This window comes from Mixophyes fleayi, chromosome 1 (assembly GCF_038048845.1).
Source record: "Mixophyes fleayi isolate aMixFle1 chromosome 1, aMixFle1.hap1, whole genome shotgun sequence".
Lineage (NCBI taxonomy): Eukaryota > Metazoa > Chordata > Amphibia > Anura > Limnodynastidae > Mixophyes > Mixophyes fleayi.
Genome location: NC_134402.1, coordinates 25,780,267 through 25,803,779, shown reverse-complemented (window position 1 = coordinate 25,803,779; position 23,513 = coordinate 25,780,267). Strand labels below are relative to the sequence as shown.

The 23,513-nt window shown below is 40.7% G+C and overlaps 1 protein-coding gene across 3 annotated transcripts in view; it reads right to left on the bottom strand.

The window, feature by feature from the left end:
• Positions 1–337: 337 nt before the first annotated feature.
• Positions 338–23,513, bottom strand: part of EIF2AK3 (eukaryotic translation initiation factor 2 alpha kinase 3) — a 36,530-nt gene continuing 13,354 nt past the window's right edge. Inside the window, exons 3-18 of one of the 3 annotated variants that reach the window (XM_075193952.1) lie at positions 22,790–22,984; positions 21,728–21,858; positions 17,208–17,442; positions 16,917–17,079; positions 15,089–15,229; positions 13,812–13,934; positions 13,147–13,257; positions 11,644–11,867; positions 10,929–11,038; positions 10,518–10,640; positions 9,633–9,782; positions 8,762–9,539; positions 6,937–7,104; positions 6,725–6,826; positions 3,035–3,097; positions 338–2,000 (exon numbers count right to left, since the gene is read on the bottom strand). In XM_075193952.1, coding sequence (XP_075050053.1) covers positions 1,824–2,000; positions 3,035–3,097; positions 6,725–6,826; positions 6,937–7,104; positions 8,762–9,539; positions 9,633–9,782; positions 10,518–10,640; positions 10,929–11,038; positions 11,644–11,867; positions 13,147–13,257; positions 13,812–13,934; positions 15,089–15,229; positions 16,917–17,079; positions 17,208–17,442; positions 21,728–21,858; positions 22,790–22,984 — 2,994 coding nt within the window. In that variant the 3' untranslated portion in view covers positions 338–1,823. The other 2 variants (XM_075193977.1, XM_075193978.1) reach the window with 2 other exon arrangements.

The following is a 23,513-nucleotide window of genomic DNA, read 5'->3' as shown; positions in this document are numbered from 1 at the left end:
ACGCAAACGAGCAGAAGAATTATAACAAAGTCAGTCTGACCGTAATAACAAATAAAAAAATAAAAAAAACACCTTAAAAAACAGAGAAAATGCAAAATACTTTGGCTTACACACTTAAAAACACAATTCTCCAACAAATAACTCGATATGGATTTTTGAGAAGAAGGTTTAGGATGTCTGGACGAATGACTGGCATTCTATGTTGAAAATACCAATTTCACCCTTTATTTTCTTTCTAAATATAATTTCCTGTAAATCGGTGACATGACAATACGTAAGGTTTGCAGCATAAAACAATTTCTCAAATGGGGAAAAAAGAAAATTAAAAAAAGACCCATAAATAAAACATTTTTTTTATTAAATCACTTAGACTTGAAAAAAGTCACAAAATGTAATGCACTTAACTGGTCTCATTTTGCAATAAGTGCTCTGTACAGCACCAACCCACTGGATTGACCGATCTTTATAAATAAAAACATATTTACATAAAACAAGCACAATTTAAACTCCTTAAATGATTCACAAGCCTGTCAGTGGTAGTTACAAATCTTGTAGCAGGTAAGACTATGGAACTCTGTCCAAAAGTAGTAAAACATTAAAATAAAATGGTTCACAAACTTACATTCAACCTTTGACATAACTGTGGCATGAACTAGTGTCCTAGTGCAATTTAGACCTAGTGCAGATCAAGTCGGCTTGATTGCAAATAAGGCAATAACTGGCTCACATTTACTGTGCAAAGCTAAAGTACAGAAGGTGCCTAATTGTGTCAAAATATTTGTGGCCATAAGTTCCTGAAGCGTCGCTAACCGTCACCTCTCAAGGTCAACGTGGAAAAATAGGAGAGGAGTCACTAGCTGGCTTGGAAGTGTTTACGTCAACACGTTCCTGCCTGTCACATACAGCCATTCAAGAAAACGGATGACAACAGGTTATTGTTAACAACACAACCGTCAACACTAACAAGAATGGTCTGAACAACCAGTAACAGTTTGTATAGCTTTTTCTAAGATTCCAATTACAAATAGTTAGATTAGAGCAGCATATACATGATCCATATTGAAGTGTCAAATTACAAAGAGGTTTGAAAGTTACCTGTTGCGTACAAACCATGGGGGTAGCCATTTGTGTTCAGCCTATCAATTTATTCAGAGCTAATGGCGTGGGTAAGGGAGAAGGTATAAGGTTCAGAGATCGGAGGCTATTGTTAAGAAACGTGGTATGTCCACAAAACGTCTATACCCAATGTGTGTACGTAACAGCTAAACAAGTTTTTTGTTTTTGTTGTAAAGTGCGTCGAATCACAAATTTTTCACACGGAATGAACTGAATTTACTTTGGAGGACATGAACACCTAAATAGCATTTCAAACCTCCATGCTCTTAGCGTTAAGCCTCCAAACCTAGAAAAATATTATATATGATCGACCGCCAACATTCTCTCCTTACTTGAAAAATCTGTGCTTTACATCATGTAAAAATGTATTAAAAGACCAGCTATCAAATCTACAACAGATTATCTTCTAGAAAACACAAAGTCTATAGAACGAAGAACATTAGTCGTGGAGCAATCCATATTACTTGACAGCCACCACCTAAAATCCAGGTCTTCATAATGCCGTCAGGAAGAATCCTCAAGCCATGTCCAACCTAGGGACACTTGTCCAACTATTTAAAATGTTTATGGCATTAAAATCTGATCATATTGTGAAAGGAGATTTACTAGCAGAAATTTGCCAGGACTTCATAGCTTGGTACCGTTTCCAGGATAGACAGTCTTTATGGTCAAACATAACCAAAATAAGAAACGTCGAGGTGGAGTGGTCACATGTAGGAATGCTTCAGACTCTTCAGCCCTGAAGTACTCAATGTCCGGGACCTCTGCCGGAGAGTCAGTTTGCCAGGAAGTTCAACGCTCTCAAACAAAGGGCTTTCAATAACTTCTTCAGCCTCAGGTCTCTCGCTTGGGTTGTGGGAAAGCATATGCCGGACCATGTTTTGCTGTCCAGGAAGAAAAACACGGTTAGGGCACAGGAAATAACTTCTAAATCACAGGAATGTACAAGACTACGGGCTACCGATCACTCTTTACACAGAGCAATAAGAGTCGATGATGGACGGAGCTGCCACCAGTCTAGGTCAGATACGGTTAATGTGCATGTTCTGTGGTTCTGCTCCAGGAAGGTCGGCATAGAACCCCTGGTACAAGTCACTTAGAAACTTCCTGATGACATGTGCCGTTATTAAAGCCAGGAGGCAGGTCTGAGAACCGTTGGTTTACACAACTATTGATTCTCTACTCTTTTGGCAAGACCAAGTGTAACACTGTTTAAGGAGGACTGACAACCCCTCTGATTGTGGACAAGCTGCCTTTGTCCACTGACCAGAAAAGCCCACGTGGAAGACTCTGACGTGCCGGAAAATCTCATAAATTAAAACCTATCTTTTGCATTTTGGCCGACAGAAATGGACTAATACCAACAAAAGACATGGGCCATAACCTCACCTATTTCTCTTGCCCATTTTTTTTGTCACTGTGCAGTTGTTTTTGTCTGTGGTGTGGAGGTTCCAACTCCCTGCCCTCGTAGAGGCACCCCTTCTAGGGAGTACTGAAATTTGTATGACCCTAGGTGAGAAGGGAAACTCCCAGTATTGCTGTGAATGGGGACCTGAAGACCCTTCCCCAGCCAGAGAGTCTTCTAGTTTCAAAATCACCGATAACCAGGGCCCCTGTAGAGAAGCACCTGAACAAAGCACTTACATGCACTTTGTCTTTATGCACAATATTTGCACGAAGGTGCAGGAACACATAATAAAGTGTCTCTGACATATCACTGGTTATTAGTAAATTGGATGGACTGAATTCTAATAAAGGCTCAGCCCATAAAAGGTCTACGTCCGCTGTGTGTAGGGACACGTTCTATTTATTTGAAGTTAATATGAAATCATTTTCACAATTGGTCACAGAAAAATACAAAACATTTGCCTTTATTTCCGCCTATTAAGCCTGTAAATACTTCACATGTAATACATACCTCTTGGGGATATTCGTGTGTAAACAGGGTTGGAAATTTCAGGTCACGCAAGTCTGTTAAAATCTAAAACAATAGGAGAGGGGGGGGGGAAAAAAACAAAAAAAAAAAAACACATTTAGAAAAAAAATGAAATAACTTCCTACTAGTTAATTTACTAATTAAACAGTTAAAATTCCATTAATAGTAATTAGTACAAACACACACAATAATAAAAAAAACCAAGCATGAAGTTCTGCCCAAGGCATGTGCCCATGTAACACCTTATATGCGACAGAGCGCTCTGCCCGTTACCACACATGCCTTCATCCAAGAGGCTATTGCCCTGAACGCTGCGGGGCAATACTGGGTAGTCATCCTGTGGAGTGACGGGATTGGTCCATGGGTAGGCAGCATTGGATTGTTGGTCAACAGAGGCCATAAAGATGGATGGAAGGGGCATTAATAAGGAGCAATGCTAGTTTAAAGTCAATGGGGGCCATTGCTGAGAAAGAGGTGCACAGACTGTTCTGTAACAAGGCATTTGCTTCCATTTCGCAAACTGCGGTAAAAAGAAAAGAAAAAAAAAAAAAAAAGCACGGGTAAGCTCCTTCCACACTGACCCGTGCACCAGGTTTTATAGATGTCCCCCACTGTTTTGCTGATCTTATTGCTGGGTACAGTCAGAGCTGCCCTTCATATCTGTGCAATGCTGTCCAAGTGTAATGTTACCAAAAGTGATTATTATTATTAAATGCAGAAACCCTGTTCTCTATACAGGGCAGCTATCCTGTATGATCTATGGGACATAGCACTGGGTGATCTATGAGTGTATATATCTGCTAATAACAGGCTTGTGTGTAATGCTCTATACACGCCATCATTATCTTCTCCAGATGTACAGATAGAGCACAATTAAACTGAGCACATGGAGCCACCTGGCACTCCTGTACTGTAGGGTGTAGCTTGTGTCATATTCTGTGCAGACAATTTAATTTAAACTTATAGCACGAGATCAACAGAGTAATTAAATGTATGAAAATGTATTTATTTATTTTCTCCATCTGAGTATACCCCTGTGTAAGTCAACAGTGCTCATTGGTGGATTAATAAGTTTATGGGGGACCTCTCCATCCTCTCTGCTGCTTGTGACACTGTTCATCACCTCTTCTCTGGCACAGTCTTCACTCCCTTGTCCTTCATAACCATCCTATCCTGGTTCACCTGCGCTAAACTACCCCGACGTGGACCTCGCTCCTCCCGTGACCAAATGTCTCTCCGCTATTTCCACGTGGATGGCATGATGATACTTAAAGGTCAACGTGTCCAAAAAAAAAAGAGCTCATCAACTTTCCCCCATCCAGAGTCAACAGATCACTATAAGTTGTCTTGAATAACCACAACTCCCTCCTGCCTATGAGACATGGAATTCCCTACCATGCATAACCAGGCTCTGTCCTAGCCTTCAAATCTTTAAATGCTATCTGAAAAACGCTTTACTAAAGTCAATCAACTCCCAACCTGATACTACTCTCCATAGGGACAGTCTTGCTGCTGTCCTCATCTCCACTCTGTCATACCCGCTCCTCTTGTCTCAGCTCTGCCCTTATCCTATAATGTGGTGAGCTGAACAGAGCATTGCCCTCCCTAGCCTTTGTTTCCAAGTTCCACTTAGCTTGTCTCCCTTGAATCTTCCTGCTTTATGTATGTGCTGCCTTAGGCTAGGTACACACTGGAGCGTTTTCATCCAATAATCTGGCAAATCAGACAACATACGACGTTCGGTTGGAAGTCAGGTTAGTGTGTATAGTGACACGATGGTCAGAAGTTATTCCAAAGTGTCGACTGTTGGCTCATTTGGTTGGTCATAGTGTTTAATATTTTCCGACCAATCACCGACCGGTCATGTAGAGTATATGCACTCATGCTCACGGCCTCCATAGAGGTTACAGAGTCGTGTTCTTTTCAGCCGATGCTAGTATTGAATGTCCCGGTGAATAAATGTAGAGAGTGCTATAGAAGGAATAATTAATTTGTTCGTTCTAAGAGAGAATGTTTAGTTTCAGAGTCACAGATGCTAACGATATTCGTTAGGACATGTGGATAGCTATAACAAGGCGGTTTTAATCAGGGTGACAATGTGACAGTAGTGAATTAATGAATATTGTGCCGTCATTCTCCGGACTAGAGGATCAGACAAAGGACCAGATGAAGAGCACAGATCTGAAGGTAAATTGTGTCAGTGTGTATGGATGAATCGCCAGACTGATCGGACCTTCAGTAGTAGGTACAATCATTTCAGATAACATTTCGGTGAGAAAATTCTCCAGTGTGTACCCAGCCTTGTGTACCTAGTCTTGTGTACCCAGCCTTACTAAACACACGGTCTAAGATAATAATTCTATTGGTGATAACCGTTCCCAGTACAGTCTGTGTGAGGAAACAGTGCCATCTAGAGGGAATCATGACAACCAACAATGCTGATCTCTCACCCACAAATTTTCCATTGATTTTAATCAAAAGATCTTTTTTAGAATATTTCTATTGAACAATTTCTATATAAAACAGGGTGTGGTCTGCAATAAACAGGGACCATTTTGCAAGTTAGTGAAACTTAAAAAAGAAAAAACCCGAAAAAAACAGCAACTATACAATGTGCTACAAACACGCAATGGTGGAGTTAGTCATTGCTGGGGTGATGTGGCTACAGGGGAGAGGTGAGGGGGTCCGTAGCCGCTCACCTCCGAACGGCAATAACTGGCGGGCACAGGCACTCCCGCCATTGGCTGTACCCACTATTATTTCAGATGCTTGGTGTGATTTGTGCCCTCTTCTCTGCGCTGGTTTTACAAATGTGTAAAACTTTAGCTATTAGGTAATTAACATTGTACTTTACAAATGGAGATATTTTAACCTTTATCCCAAGTGGAAACAAAGCTATATCAATATCAGGGAACATTACAGCCATGTACTACTTTACCGTCATCTAGCATAACCTAAAATATATAACCATACTAACCAATTACTAACTTTATACCTTTTAAAAAGAACTTTCAGTGGGTAGTAAAGTACAGCGGAAGCTGGACTGACTGAACAAGCTGTGATAACAAGGCTGCAGTCACACACGCAGACTACACTACACTCCCCTCCACATCTTACAACTCCCCCTGCTGCGCTGGAGAAATGATATCTGGTAGGAAACGTAGGGCGCTAACCAGAACACAAGCCTGATTATTGTGCTTACTTTATAGAAGACACTTCACTATTCCACACTTCTCTCTAAGACTCTTCTCTCCTATAAACACGTAACAGTTTTAGTAAGGGGCTGCAGCACATGTGACTTTACTACCCCATCTTATATCTGCTATGTAGGGTCTTGTGTTGTGTATGTCCGTCGCTGCTGGGTTTTCTGCCACTTTATAAGTGAATGACGATAAGGACAGGGGGGTTACTGATGCTTTCATTCTGACACTATTGCAGCTAATCTAGTAGGGAAAAAAACAAAGACAAACTCACACTCACTTTGGTCCCACAAACTTTAAATTCCCCTCTACTTATATTGCAGGATCTAATTAGTAGGGGTTCGCTGGCGAGTATTCCATATACGTACAGGAATTCGGTCACCAATTAGTACAGACACAGAAGTACTGATGATACTCCTATCACCACCTGTTATCCAGGAACTCACAATATTAATATAACATAAGCACTTACTCGTACTCTCTCCATATTGGTACTGAACGGATACAGCAGCTCGAATAAAATCAGCCCCAGTGAGAAGATGTCCACTTTGTGGGAGTAGCTTTGGCCATACATCTAGAAATAAACGGATATTCTGCTGATTGATACAAGTCAGCTCATCCCCTCTGCAGATTGGTTGTGTTACATTTACACCATCCTCATAGATACACTGACCCCACACGCACCTGTTCTGGGCTCATGTAGAGCTTTGTTCCGACCTGCCCGGTATGTCGGGCATACGCTGGCATCGGGGTCAAAACAGCTTCTTCGTCTTCTTCTTGGTCCATCTCAGTAACTAACCCGAAGTCTCCCACTTTTACTATATCATCTATTGTAAAAAATATATTGGAAGGCTGAAAACAAACAGGAAGAGGATGAATTAATCACTGAAAGGCTTGATCCAAACATTTATCTGCATACTCAGTCTCGGTGCACCTGCTCAGTGATTATATGGTCCACGTCTCCGTCATCTCAGCTGTATACAGTATATAGAGGCAATAAGTCCACTAATCAACCTTTAATATGCTCTTGTACAACCAAGTTCCTGCTATTTCTGTGACCCACCTTCATCAAAACACAGATGTCATTTTAGGACTGAACATAAATAAATCAATATTATTACCAAACAGTCTGCAGGTAATACCTTAGGACAGCTTGTGGCTTTCCAAGTGCTGTGAAACTACAAGTACCAGCATGCCAACAATCAGCAGGTTATCTACTGGCAAAGCATGCTGGGGCTTGTAGTTTCAAAAACACCTGGAGAGACACAGCTCGACTATGACTGCCTTATAACATTACAGTGATAAAAAGAAATTGGAAATATCACACTCCTTTATCTTTACCATCCTGATGCAACATGTTGGATCCTGCCACAAACATACATGCAGAGTTTGTGGAGCATCGGTAGACCCAGAAGGAGCAGGAAAGGATGGCCAATTACCACTGGACCAAGTCAATGTAATCCAGGCAAGCTTGCACAATAATATATGGAGTGGATTGCAACATGTAACTAGCATGACAGTAATCACTCAGGTTTATCAGAATTAAAGGACAAATAAAACAAAGATGGCTTATATAAAAGGGCTACATTATATTTCCAAATATATAACTTTTCCCATACCTTAAAATATCTGATTTCTAGTATTATAATGTATTTACATTTGTATCTGCATGCAGTCTACTGTTCTGGAAAGAGAGGTGACCAGCAATTGCCTTCCGCTGTGTATCAGGAAGTATCTCCCTCCATAAACACAGATCTCAGATCTATAATGTACTATGTGAATGTCATTGGAAGATCTCTTACCACGCAGATTGTATTTGGTCTGGAGCAAAATACTCAATATCGAATAGTTATACAAGAGAGGTAAAGAATTATTTCTACATATACGGTTATAAAACACCAGTGAAACGGTTTCTGTAAATATCAGTATACCCTGAGTTCTGATTTATACATCCTAACAAGTGTCCCGGCAGGTTCTATAAAGTACATTGTTAGCAGTTGCTACTGGTCATGTGACCTACTGATGGCAAGGGGCACCGGAACCTGACTGTTTATTCCGGGCACTTGGCTGATCTGGGTGGCATGTGAACGGCTCGTCTGCTACACAAATCAGTGCGGCATTATTATGGAGCAGTTGCCACACGAGCGGGTACAAAACATTCCCCCCCAATAGGCTAGAAATCTCAGATTTTCACAAGGCCAGACTATAAATATGGCAGCAACAGCCTGGATGAGTAGGAGGCATTCTACTCATTGCCAGTAGATGGCAGCATGCGTGGGCACCTTACTGATATTCTCGTGGAGTAAAACAAGGGTACCTCTTTGTATGGGAGATATCTGCCACATCTCTAAGGGCTGGGGAATGACCTTTTCTCTACACATATGTGACCTAAGGTTGGCACTCTGAATTAGTGCTGCCAGCCGGTTGATCCCAACTAAGCCAACTGACAAATAGAGTATGTATATTCTTCCAAATGTATGCCAGCCTACCAGATGGCCAATGTACACACCTTCAGGTCTCTGTGCATCAGCCCTTTGCTGTGTAAAAACTGAACAGCTTCCGCTATCTGCAGAAATATATGGAGGCTCTCGGCACGCGGCCTGTCCTCCAAAGTGTAGCGCGTCTCCATCCAGTCTTTTAGGTTCTCCTTGCGGCACAGCTGCATCTGAATATAGAGGTACACCTTGGGAGAGCTGGGGTTCAGCTTCTCGGCTGTGTTTTTGGTTAGGTCCAAGTTTAAGGTTTTTGGTCTCGGTGGAGAAATGGACAAAGTACTTGCGGAAGTGGGTTTACTTTCACTGGAGTCCTTGGTTCCAGAGTCTCTTTGAGAAAACTCACTTGTTGTAACCACAACAGAAACGTCCGTTCTGTTGTCTAAATTATTTGATGCATTGTCACAACCAGAGTCCTCGAAGACGATGGATGAGGAGGTTCTCTCGTGTAACCCAACGTCCACTCCTCGGTGACAGTAATGTTTATGATCAGTCCCCACATCCTCGTCAACCATCATACTGTGCTCCAAATCACAGTCTGTAAGGAAACTGTCCTGCAGGTTCACTATGGCATCTTCTGATTGGTTGAAATCATCTGTAGAAAAGGTGAAAGGTGATGACCGTCTCCGATGTCTTTCTGGATCAACAGCAACAAACGCAGTGGACAAGGAGCTCATACTCTCTGATGAAGGGGTGATGACTTCTACCTTCTCTTTCATGGAGTACGGATCTGCACTACGAACCTTGATAGATAGGCCATCCGCAGGCGTTGGAGAGCTGAAAGGCCAATCCGTGCTAGGATAAAATAAATAAATGTCAAACAAATGCATAACTCAAATAATTAAGTATTCATTAAGGTAGCTTCTCTAGTTATGTCAAGAGCCATACCTTCCATCTTTCAGCCACAGTTCATCCATTTGTTCTTGCCATAACTCTGGCGGCTCTTCTCGCCACGCATTGAAGTAGCGCACAATTCCAGGGTGCTCCAGCTTGGCGAGAGCTTTTACTTCCCTCATTACCTTCTCTCTGGCCAGTTTCCTAGGAACAGTTACATGTAATGAGCTCCGAGAAGCGCCTACTATACATATATTAATAAATTTAATAGGTATAAGGATTCCTTGCTTAGTTAATCTTGCCCCACACAAGCCGATCCTGCCGCTTGCCCAAAGTAATAGGATTAATATCAAATATGAACCACATATACAAACGTGAAAAAATAGGGTGAGATCCAACCAACTGGCCAGATCCCTAATGCATGATCAGGGACTGTTAATGTGGTCACAAGATAACCAACCAGACACACACGCCAATAGCGGTCATCTATAGTCATTTTCCAACTACATTTACCAAGATACCAGATATAAATGGAATTTATTTCAGATTATTATTGAGTATGAATGTTGTTTTCAACACAATAATTGGGTCCATTGCCCGATATCTTCGGCAATATCACAGCATGTGGCCACAAGTAGACTAACGTACGTATATTAGAAAAAAGTGGCTTCCGCGCTCCCTATTGGGAGAGGTGTATAAATAGAGAGAGAGTTGCTGCCGGGGGGACAGGGAGCAAAGGGGTAGTCCCAACCCTAGATGTAGAACTGATAAATATAGATAGGTCCCCCTAGGCGCAGAGAGTATAAATCAAATAGTAGTAACCTACGTATATACAGTCTGGAAGGCGCTTAACACATTATGGTGCTCTCCGAGTGCAGACACTTTTCAAGGATGAGTCTTACGGTCATATGGCGGCCCCTGAGAGAAACGCGTTGTTACCTGTTAGGAAGCCGGATTCTCTTGATCGCATAGTTGCAGTCGTCCACTTTATTTCTGGCTTCGAACACCACTCCGAACCCCCCACGTCCTAAACACCGAATAGGTTCAAAGTCGGTAAGATACCTGTAACGTGAAGTGAGGATCAGATTAAAACACAAGTGGCATCATACTTATCTCAAACATGGACACTGATTAAACATTCAATTGTTTAGTTTTAAATATCTATCCCAAATTAATAAGATGACTTACAAGGTATTTCTCTCTCATCTAATAGAGATCAGAACATCTGCTAATTGGTGTTAAACCAGTGTGATTGGTCAGTTAGGCATAATATGAGCACTGCCAATCATCTAGTAAAAGGACATATGGTATAACAGCACAAGAGATTCCCTGGAATAATAAATGTTATACCGTGACACATATCCACAGCCGCTGTAGTCACTCCTGTTCTCATTCATTTCTGTGCTGGTGGGCTCATATTTATGGTCCGTCTGACACTGGGTCTCAGATTCTTTTCTCTTCTATATGTAAAAAAAAAAAAAAAAAAAAAAAAAAAAGTACAATTATTACAAAATAAAATTATACTTAAAACAATTAACCGCACATCTGGGGGTAAATGTATCAAGCTGAGAGTTTTCCGGCGGGTTTGAAAAGTGGAGATGTTGCCTATAGCAACCAATCAGATTCTAGTTTTCATTTTGTAGATTGTACTAATAAATGATAGCTAGAATCTGATTGGTTTTTCAAACCCGCCGGAAAACTCTCAGCTTGATACATTTACCCTCTGGTGTTTGTATAATAATGTGCATATTTACAGTTACAAAAAAAACAAAACATAAAACGTTTGATGCTTCAATACTCAACCTAAAGTTATCTTTCATAAGATGGTTATTATTTACATAGCACTGCAAGGCACATTAGAACCTGGAATGTAAGTGCTATTCATGCTCATCACTAAAATAGATCTAATTGCTGTGCAAAATTCTTGTGGACATTGGTCATGTACATAGCGATACCGAACCAACAAAACATACAGAAGGTTACACATGCAGGGATCCAGGACTACCCCAGCATTACAAAACACAAAAGAAGCAATCTACAATGCATCTAGAGACGTATTACGTACCCTGGCACTGTGTGGATTAGGCTGAAACAGTCTGCGTACAACGTAGGTGGTGGCAGTGATACACAGCAGGATGGTGCCTACGATCTCCTTCCACCAGGGCAGGAGCATAACAGGATCCTTCTTGCGAGTGTTCTTGTAGTTCGGATTTTCCAATATCCCAACGGTGATCTGAGTCCCCCGCGTGCTGCGCTCTCTCTTGTAATAGGGCAGATAATAACCATTGTCTGGAGAGTAAGAGATGATTTCAGAGATGTTTTCAACGCTTACTTTATTGCATTATGAAATTCAGGCTCTCACATGCTCTAAAAAAACAAGTAGACCCGATACATGTATAACAGATATACATTTAGAAATTCCAAAAGAATAGCTGTAGATGTTTGTGATTACATCTGCTTTGGCTCTTGACTAGCTACTCTAGAGGAGTGATCCCTACAACAGGTTGAATGACTCGGGAGTCAGCAGCTGCACAGTCACCCGCTGAGGACTTAATGGAACGTTCGGATCCATAAGGATATAGAAAGGGGTGAGGCGACCACCTCTGTCTATACCGATCAAGCACCAAGAGAACCAGTACTGTGAAACCTAGGTCACCGAGATGTACACCTGCAACGGCGGACCACCTAGCAGAAAAAATAGCATGGAGAAAAAGCAGTACAGAGGGTCTAAATGTAGCGGCTTACAAGGGAGCACCTTGTAGAGATTTCATCAGTCTTAAGGTTCCACGAGTAACCGGCAACTACAAAAATTTTTAAAAAGTACCTTTCAGAACTAGGGATATTGCGAAAAAATCCTTATAGTGCAGACACTTGCACATTAAAAAAGAGAAGCAACCCTGTAAGTAAAGGAGCAGGGAGCAGCCAGTAGCTACGACTGACTTACAATTAAAGACCCTTTTCATAGCTGTGCACCAACAGGGTGGAGGGTTTGGGGCCCTTAAAGTACCAATAACAGATTTTTTTTTTATTTAAGTGGCAAGTAAAGTACCTTTTTAGTATGCATCATTTTGCTTATCTATAATTCAACAAATTATCTCATTTTCAAAAGCTCTCCGGTTGTCAAACAAATATGGGCAACAGACACACAGACACACACACACAGACACACAATCAGCCTGCTACACCGACACAGGCTCCCAGCAGGTCACGTGATGGCAGAGGAGGAGAAGGAGGACGTGTCACTGCAGAAAGAGTTCAGAAGAGCATTCCAAAGCCTTTCTGTTCACTACACCATGTGTCCTGTGACTGTGGTTGCCATGGTAGCCCCCCCCCCCCCCAAAAAAAAAACACATAAATGAATAGCAGCCTGGAATGAAGTTACTAAGGGCAAAGCCCCATTCTTATACTGATGAAGATCAGAAGGGACAAGGAGGAAGGGCGCCCAGCCTCATACAGAATATAAAACTGAATACTGCAGATGAAAGGATTCTCTTGATGGAGCATTACACCAACAGACAGTATGGCATGGATGACGCACAAGGACAATGGTCAGTGTACAGGTATGTACCCATAGTCACAGCGGGGGGACGCTGGGCAGGACGTGCAGCCAGGCTGACCGCTGCAACAATAGGTTGCGACGTCTCTTTCTTTCCATATGTGTGGTCTCCTCCAGGCTTTGCTAGAAACAAGGCACATCATCAGGAGAAGCAACACGCTCTCGGTCATGGTTTTATTGCTATGGTGGAAAGTTTCAGCCCCATTATTAACCAACACCACCGTGTTTTACACTAGAAACAAAATTTAAATCAGATCATGTGCACATTTCCACCTAACACAAGGAAGACATTGACCTAAGGATGTATTTATATAGATTTTAACTTCTAAGTAAACCATATCCAAAACGGTGCATGTCTTTATCTCAAGCAACACATCACAGTCTGTAGACATCAGTTCTGAATTCTAGTGGCAGCGCTGTAACTTATAAACCGGCCGTCATGGCTTCCAGAGAAGGAAAGAACCAAACAGCCCTGAGCCTATATATCATACTTGGATGACAACTGGGCACACGCAGACTCTTGGCCCGCTGCAGCGGATATCATTAGTACCCCTATTTCTATGCTTCTGCGATTCTACAGCCGTTGCAATCTAGTTAATTTTACATTAGGGACCACAATACTCGTCTCTATGTTGTTACTACAGGTGCAGAAATACAAAGGGCTTCTCCAAACTTACCATACGGATACTGTAACACAGACAGTGCCCCGTTGCTGTATTCTTCATGAGAAAACTTGTCATTGCTGAGACATTTATCAAACTCATCTGATCCAACCAACACAGGAGTTCGGGACGGAGAGTCTGAGGATGGCGAAGGAGAACAGTCTTATTTCCAAACATTAATGTGCACCAAGCCACACAATTTTCTTATTTAGCCAAGTTGTATTAGGTGCCAAGTAGTTTCACACACACACGAAAACCACACGCTCACATACAGTGTATAGCATACTTCCAGTGTCTCATTCCGGCTACAAAAGGTTTTGTAGAAGGCCACGGATGTAGATATGCGCACATAGCAGATATATTGTCTGTTGAAAGACACTGCATGCAGCCGGTCAATGATTAGGCAGCTCAACTACAGTGGACTTCACAAAGTTATTAAATGCGATTTAACCATCTCTCCTTTAACAAAAATAACAAAAGAAAAACCAACATGGTCTACTACCATGTGGCTAAATTACCCTCATATTTTACAGATGTTTGTGATTAGTGTAAATTCTGGATGTAGATAAAAATTAACTTGATTTTATTCCCTTTTTTAAAGTGCTTCTATCACTATTACATGGATGTGCTTGGTCTTAATATTACTCAATGATAATGATTACAATCACTTTGCTATTCAGAGTAAAGAATAAATTCACAAAACTGTATAAATAATCCATTAATGTTATGTTATAAGATTTTAAGAAGAAATTATTTAGGAAGAGCGGTTTCGAAATTCCATGCAATATATTACATAGTTTACATCTGTATGATATATGATGCCTTTCGGTTTTGAACCAGCTTCTAGGGTACGTTTAGTAGCATCTAGGAAGAGCGGTTTCGAAATTCCATGCAATATATTACATAGTTTACATCTGTATGATATATGATGCCTTTCGGTTTTGAACCAGCTTGTAGGGTACGTTTAGTAGCATCTCTGAAATTGTGAACAACCTTCCAATTCATTACACAGATTAACACACACACACACACACACACATATATAATGGAATCATACTGCTGACACATGAAGAATTTAACAGGTGGTGATGGAATAACTCAGTCTATTAACGGTATAGAAGGAGACAGCTCCTCTTGAATGAATACACTGAAGTATATGTTAAAGTTACTTTTTTCAACAATAAATGCATTAGCAGATGAGTTCTACAAACATCACAATGATATGACAATTAGATTGGCTGCAGATATGAGGAACCTAAAAATGGACAACATTAAATGAAGCACAAGCTTACGAATTAAAGGCTTCCATTTGATCCTTGGCAGGGATATAATGCCATGGCCGTCCTTCATTGTATCCAGCGCTGTTGGATTAACTGGAAACTTATCAGATGGTCGAACGGACGATTGCAGATACAGCTGCCCCCGGAACATTCCTAGTATGGCAAGAAAGTGATATTATACAGGGGTAAGACGGAAAAAAAAAACCAAGGGTGTCACTAACACAAACAGATAATTACTGATCCTGAAGAAAGGAGAGGAAATGATTGGCATAAGGATGAAAGATGATGCTACCAAAACTTAACTTGCTGCTCAAATGTTATTAATATCAGGTCAAAAAATTATGTATTCTCTGTGAAGTATAAGAGAGGGACGCAGATAGATATATAGATATATATATTTCATTTTCAGTAGAAACAAATTATAAAAGTGGCCAAAATGATATGGGCAGCACTGTGGCTTAGTGGTTAACACTTCTGCCTTACAGCACTGGGGTCAGGAGTTTGATTCCAAACCATGGCCTTATCTGTGTGGAGTTTGTATGCTCGCCCTGTGTTTGCGTGGGTTTCCTCTGGGCGCTCTGGTTTGCTCCCACACTCCAAAAACATACTAGTAGGTTAATAGGCTGCTATTAAATTGCCCTTAGTCTCTCTCGGGGTGTGTGTGTGGGTGTGTGTGAGAGAATGTTAGGGGATTTAGACTGTGAGCTCCAATGGGCCAGGGACTGATGTGAATGCGTTCTCTGTACAGCGGTGCGGAATTAGTGGCGCTATGTAAATAGATGATGATGAAGGTGCATATGTCTCCTACCCACAAAGCTGTTTTCCTTTGTGTGCGGCGGGTGACAGTCCCTCTTTAACGAGGCAGATGGAGAAATCAGCCCACCCCCCCCCCCACAAGTGTTACAATAACTCCGCCCCCCCATTCTTCTTCAACAGCATTGGGAGCAGGATTAGGCTCACTAAAATGCGCTCCATCTGAATTTGCACCTGTCTCCAACACAATAGGGGGTCTGAAGAAATATTTAATAATGTAGGCTATCACTTCACATGTGATCATTTAAACCCAGCGGCATCACTAAAACTGTATTCCTGCCTCACGGATGTCACTGCTTCCCAGTGACGGGATAGGTGCATTCCCATAAACAGCAGGGCCTTACAATGGCTGCCTGCAAGGAGCCTATGGTCTTTACACTGGATCACTTCTACTTTATTTTACATGATAATAAAAGACACACTTGTCATTCACAGAGAAGCATTATAATGAGTGTAAGACAAGACTGTCCCTGTGTGATCTCTCCATTCTCTGCCACAATACGGCATTTACTAAGCACTAGGATCATCAGCACCTAGATCACATTAATTAAAATAATTATAATAAAGGGAAGAGTTGAATATGATGTGTCTACTTTCCAGTTTATGCTTAAAGGACAAACATCCAAAATGTATTTTGCTGGTCGTCAATCTGACAATACAACAGGCGCTTTAAGAACTCAGAAATGTTATTGGAGTTTAGCAGACAATTGTCACAAACACAATCCTAGTGCCCTGTATTACTACCATGGACTGCTACAAGTTACGGCCAACACACAAGTTCCTTATCTACTTCAATTATCCATGTATAGACTGAACTTATTGTGTCCAATACTACTTTCTGCAGGATTATACCTCACCGGTAACCTTACCCTGCTCATTCCTCTAGCAGGACTTGTAGACGGACACACACTATACCAATACTTGGGCAAGAGGAGCCGCAACTTGTACATCTCAAATGTGAAATGTTATTTCCATTTAACATGGATCATGGGGCCTCATACAGACAGGTCTCCTCCATCACACATACCCAGGTAGAAACTGGACTCCGTAGCCCCTCTCGCAGCTTCCACAATATCCTCATCGTCCTCCAAGATCTCATCATTTGACGTGTAACTCGTGTCATCAAAGAGACTGATGGGAAGGACTTTTCCATCTCTAACTAACCAGGCTGAGGCGATGGGAGTGCAGAACTAGAAAGAATAGAACGAGGTTAAAAAAGATGCATGAAATAGGTCATCAGCCACCTATAGAACACATTCTATGGATGAATGATCTATCTCACGTGTACATCCCACTTACAGTCACCAACACATCTTACCTGGTGTTCCCACTCCAGATGACCCAGCTGCCGGTTGAAGGCCATGACTTTCCAATCTGCGACAGAGACCTTTATAAACGAGTCCTTTGTCCCGGTTTCCTGCTCATCGATGTCAGAGATTATTTTGGACTCATCTGTGCCACCGCTGGATTCAATGTGACCTTCAATAAACCCCACTCGTGGCTCAACATCTGGGATGTAGCGCAACTCAAAGTGCCCAACGCTGAAATTCCACCTGAGAAACCACAGACATGGTAAAAAAAAAAAAAGGCACCAATCTGAATAACTGCACATGTACCGTAGACGTTGATGACGGAGAGCATATGCTTATTTATTGTCCAGAATAGACCCATTAATTACTGATGGGCATGAAGCATGGGAGAATAGCAGTACTGTACTCCATGTTCAGTGTACAACATATATCCTCAACATATGATAAACATTGTTTATTTCCAACCTCACTATGTAACTTTAGGGTAAAGTGCTCTAAATGCCGAGGTCACAGCAATTAGGAATTCAGGTCATAAATTGTCATATACTCTATATTCAAACTATTGTATTATATGCATTATATTTAGGACTGTTATAAGCAGCTCTTGTCCAGGTTTCCTACACATAGAACCGGAGATCTTGGACATTGTATGGACATTTGCTGTACATTTGTAGGCTTGCTATAGTGTCTTTCAAAGGGATTAGCGACAGGAACACTGCTGTATATAGGAATATTATCTTCCATCGATCACAGCCTTTTGGAAAATATTTTCAGCTGTAATAAGCGTGTGGAACCTATAGGGGGCATCCACACGGACACTTCATCAAGCTGTATTTCATATTAGACAATGCCTAAGGGCAGAGCAGGACAGAGAGCCATTGATCTCTATGACGTGCCGCCAATACCGTCCACGCAAACAGCAATGAAATACAGGTCTCAAAACACATGAATACACACAGTAGATATATTTATATAGAGAAACAAACGGTTATATCTATTTCAGGTGTAGTGGTCCCTTTAAAGAACATCAGAAGTTACCCGTTAGACCATGTACCCAATGCCATTTTTTGGTGTAATAAAAACATCACAAGGCAATGTGTTTGTGGATGCCTTCAATACACGTTTTATTTGTGGTCTTAGATTTGCAAAGGCATTCAAAATTCAGTGTTAACCAAGTATCCGGAGCAATGCCTCCTAGATCTTCACCCAATATTCTGTACTACATCCTGGAGACAACGTTCTCCATCCTGTTAACCGGTCAGAGAAAATAGAGCTAGTGATCCTTGTCAGTAGGACAGGACAAGTTCTTCCAGTTTGTTCGGATGTCTGTCAGGACCTTAGAGGATTTGCTGCACCTCATGTATCCTGCACACACAAGGCAAAGTACAACCCAAGGAACATCTGATCGTCACACACACACACTTTCCTGGGTCATTTTATTACTTCCCTCCAGTGTCCTGAACATTCCGACTTACTGCAAAAATACTACCACAAATATGCACGTAGTAACATACTTATGTCTTATGTGTTTGATATAATTATGTATTTTACACTGAGTGATGTTAGAATTATGAAATTCTCCAGCACATCTAACACTTCTACACAGCTGTGCTCAGTTCACCAATTATATTGTGCAGATCTAATTGAATTATTCATTCCCTCTCGCATTATAGCCTCTGTGCCAAAAAAAAACCCAAAAAGTGTACACTTTGTCAATGATTGATAAAAAATCTTGGACAAATGCACGATCGGACCTTTCAGTTAGACTCATTTTTCAAAGGAAGAGTCCTGCTCACATCCACAGGTCACAGAGTAGAGGATTCTGCAAATTATACATTGATAGATTGTGTTTTAAGAAACATTAAAATGCACAATCCAGTAAGCTCCCTTTAAGAAGTAATACTGCTACCTTCAACAAGGTATGGGAGCCCTGGATGTCCTACTTCCAGTACAGTTCCCCTTCACCTAGCCAATGCCCACACTCCCTGGGTGGTTTCTGCCACCCTTCTTCCCTCTTCTCCTTTTACAGAACTCCTGTTTGCCTCTTCTTTATTTTACTCTGATATTTACTTAACTCTTTGCAAATTCCCAGTCTTACCTCTCTCATACTCAAATAGAGTCTGAGTACCGTCCTCTCCATTGCACAGAGCTCTTTTATTTACAAATGTACTCGACTCCTGTTTTTTATTGACTGTTAAAAATATAAAAACATGTTTTAAAAAAAGTAATACTGCTAATCATGATATATCAATATATATATATATATATATATATATATATATATATATATATATATATATATATATATATATATATTCTAATATATAAATGATTAGTGGAGTCTGTCTGTGTAAAAAAAACAACAAGTTGCAGCGCCACCTGCTGGGCGGAGTTATACACTGACTTACTAAATTCTTAGTGTGTGTGGGAAAAAAAATTCAAAAAGGGCTGAAATTTGGTAGGGCTCAAACTCATTTTCGTGAGGTAATTTTACCTCATGAACACACATGTGTAGAGGCGTGCGTTAGTGTGTGTGTGTGTAAGTGTAAAAAACTATTTTCTCAGAAAGGGCTCATCCAATTGACCTGAAATTTGGTATACTGACATTATTTGACAAAAAAATTAGAATAGTCAAGTCAGTTAACTTCCATCATCCCCCCTTCCCCCCCGTGGGAGGGGTAGTAAAGGCTAAATTTACGAGTTGAGGGCGCAAACTCATTTTCGTGAGGTAATTTTACCTCATGAACACACATTAAAAAGGCCGCTTGCGTCGGGAAGTAACGCTCTTCCCCTGAGGAGGCCTGGGCTAGGCCCAAATGCATGACAAGAACCTTTTTAAGACCTTAAGTAGCCTGATTTGACTAGAATGCATGAGTATCATGCACGGGTTAACTTGTATTATATATACACATATACATATATATATATATATATATATATATATATATATATATATATATATATATATATATATATATATATATATATATATATATATACACACACACACACACACACATATACACATATATATATATATATATATATACACACACACATATATATATATATATATATATATATACACACACACATACATATATATACATATACACACATACATATATATACATATATATATATATATATATATATATACACACATACATATATATACATATACACATATATATATACACATATACATACATACACACATATATATATACACATATACATACATACATATATATATACATATACATACATACATACATATATATATATACACACACACACACACATATACATACACACACCACACAATCTTATCACACAGGGATCACATAGCTGTACTGCGTGATTACGGAACGATTACAGAAACCAATTGGTTTGCTGTAATGGAATCACCAAAACCCCAGGGAGTATGTGCCTTTAAAGACATTGTCGTTTTAAATTTCCTCTGCAAAGTCGCCGAATATTGGCGACTTGCTAAACCTACAGTTTAATACATTTACCCTCAGATGTGAAAACATTTTCATTTATTTACTGGGAGACCAAAATGCAAATACTGAATCCCACTATCAGCAGAATAAAAAGACTTAACATGGGAAAATAAGTTGCCCATACAAAAAAGTAGTTTCAGTCTGAAAGGGGAAAAGACGGGTTTCAAAATTATCCTAAATTTCAACGGAAACACCTTTAATCCCTCAATAAATCTATTGATACATTAACCATTTCAGGTCTATTCTTAAATCCGTTGAAACAGAGCGATAGCAATATACTATATCCAATCATAAAACTTCCTTCTATGTTTTATCCATGAACCTCATGGCTGTCACATACACATTTTGGGATTTAGCAAAAACAGATTTTAGGAGCTGGAGTCACGTTGAATTAAAACCTGCATACAACCATTCAGTTTGCAGAAAGAGAGAGACAGACTATTCAATATCCTATGAATGATTGCTCACCGACGATCACACAAGTGGATGAGGGAGAAACCCCAGCGGATGGACAAGGAGACATTTGGGCGATGTAGATACTAGACTTGGAAGCGACCATTCATAAAAGGATGCATATTAAAAGTGGACGTTAATAACTGGGAGAGAACAATAATCCTGAACATATAAGTCCCATTGTAGCAAAACTACACCCAATACTTCCATCCAACCAGAAGATCGGACTTCTGTCCAATGCCAAATAAAGACGACTTCTTCACGGAGAACTGTAGCCACATACATAACACAGGACATTCTGATGAAGTTCAGGAATTGACCCTTAAAACCTAATAGTTGGTTATTACACTATGATGCAATCAGCATTAGCCGAGAAGACAAGTGGAACAAATCTTACTATCTACATATATGCTTCCACTTTTACCAACCACATGAGTAGAACCTTGAGCTAATAAGTCCAAAGTAACTTAATTATTAATGATGAAAAAACACAAACTGAAAATTGCAGCATCACACACATGCAAAAAAACGCCCAAAACATTAGTATCATTGATGTGACAAAGACTTACTTCTCGCTGCCGCTGCGAGGGCCCACGGCACGCACCGTTTTCTGCTTGCGGTGCAATAAGAGAATATCGTCCTGCTCAACATCTTCTTCATTCCACCGACGGCAACCCATAGCCGAGCAAACGTACTTTACCTGCAGCGTGAGCACACAGCCATGGTTACATATGGGTCGTTTGTGTGAATAACTACAAGCCACCAAAAGAATTGTGTTATGCTAAAAACAAAATTCATAACAACCATCTCCCGTCAACTAGGTGTGGGATATTCCTCAACCTTAAGGAAAAGGAGATCCAGGCTGCTAATATAAAATAGAGCAGTTTTCCAGGTAGCAGCTGTAGTAGACAATATACTTAAACATAGAATAAGTAGTTGGCAATAGGGATAGGAGACATAAGACAGACCATGGGACAGGAAACGGAGATAAAGTACAATAAGATTACACTGATCTGCAGACTCACAACAGCAGTTACTGTGACTTCATGATCCAGCAGATTACAGTTAACATGTAACACATAGAATTAGTGCATCTGGAATAATTTACAAATAACACAAAAGGAATTTCTTAATGCACACTTTACAAGACAAGAATGCACAATACTGCAGGCAGGATTTCATAGGCTTCTGTAAGATCCTTTAACCCTATTCCCCCCCTCTATTTGGGCACAGCAAATATTAAAAGAAGAATGTGTAAATACACTTGTTATATGACTTTCCCTAGCTTCCATACAGGTGTTAGCAAGTCTTCTTGCAAAACCAAGAGTCCAATCTCTAACCTTACTCAGACATGATAATCTTTTTCTAAAACACAACTTGGGGGAGTGGCCTAGTGGCAATAGATGTGTGTGTGACATCATCGGAGGTGTGGCCAGGTCTGAATAGGTCCAAAAATATGTCAAAAGGGCAGACAGAGAATTAGACCACTTATCGCCTTCACAGCGGGACAGCAAAACTTTTCTTAGATTACAGTTCATTTAAAAGAATAAACTGTAAGCCAAGACCTCTGGAAAATGTTTCTCTGCTAGTGATTCTGCTCAGGACTCCTGGAGGTTCAGCAGTAAACTCACCTTGCCGCTATTGGCACCGAGACCATAGGTTGTAAGGGACTTTCCTCCAACTAATACAACATCATCGCCAAACTTATACGATGACTCCAGGAGAGACTCCACGGTAAAAGGAACGGCTTCCATGCTCTCTCTGTCCCGATCCCACTGGAAGAGATCTCCGTCCAAAGAGGGGATTATCATTTTATTGCCGAACACCTAAGGGGGGAGAGAGAGAGAGTCAAAGCTTTAGGGATAAGTATAACTTGTTTTATTATCCATTTCACAATCTACATTTGTGATATCTCTTACACCATAGTTAGCCGCTAGGGGTGACAACTAACGAACGTTTGCAGCTCAGTAACAAGTGAAACCAGTCTACAGCTGGCCAGACCCAGACCAAGCACTAGGCTCAGCGTAAAAGTGAGATGAATGCAGCCAGTGTACAGGCCAAGAAGCCAGATCCTTTCTGGGTTTCAGTTTAGTGTGATCAGAAGAGGACTACACACATAGGCCAACATCAGTCATCTTCAGACCTCGTTTATCAACACGTCCCATAATGATCTGATTTCACTAAACAGGGCATATTCAATTAGCTTTGCGCTCAGCGAATACGCGCAGCTGCACAAGTCCAGTTACCGCAACACCGCAGATTTCTGTGCACACCCCATAGGGTTGTGAAGAGATATCTGCAATGTTACAGTACTGTGTTGTCACTTTACACATGCAGCCTGAGCCGCGCGTAATC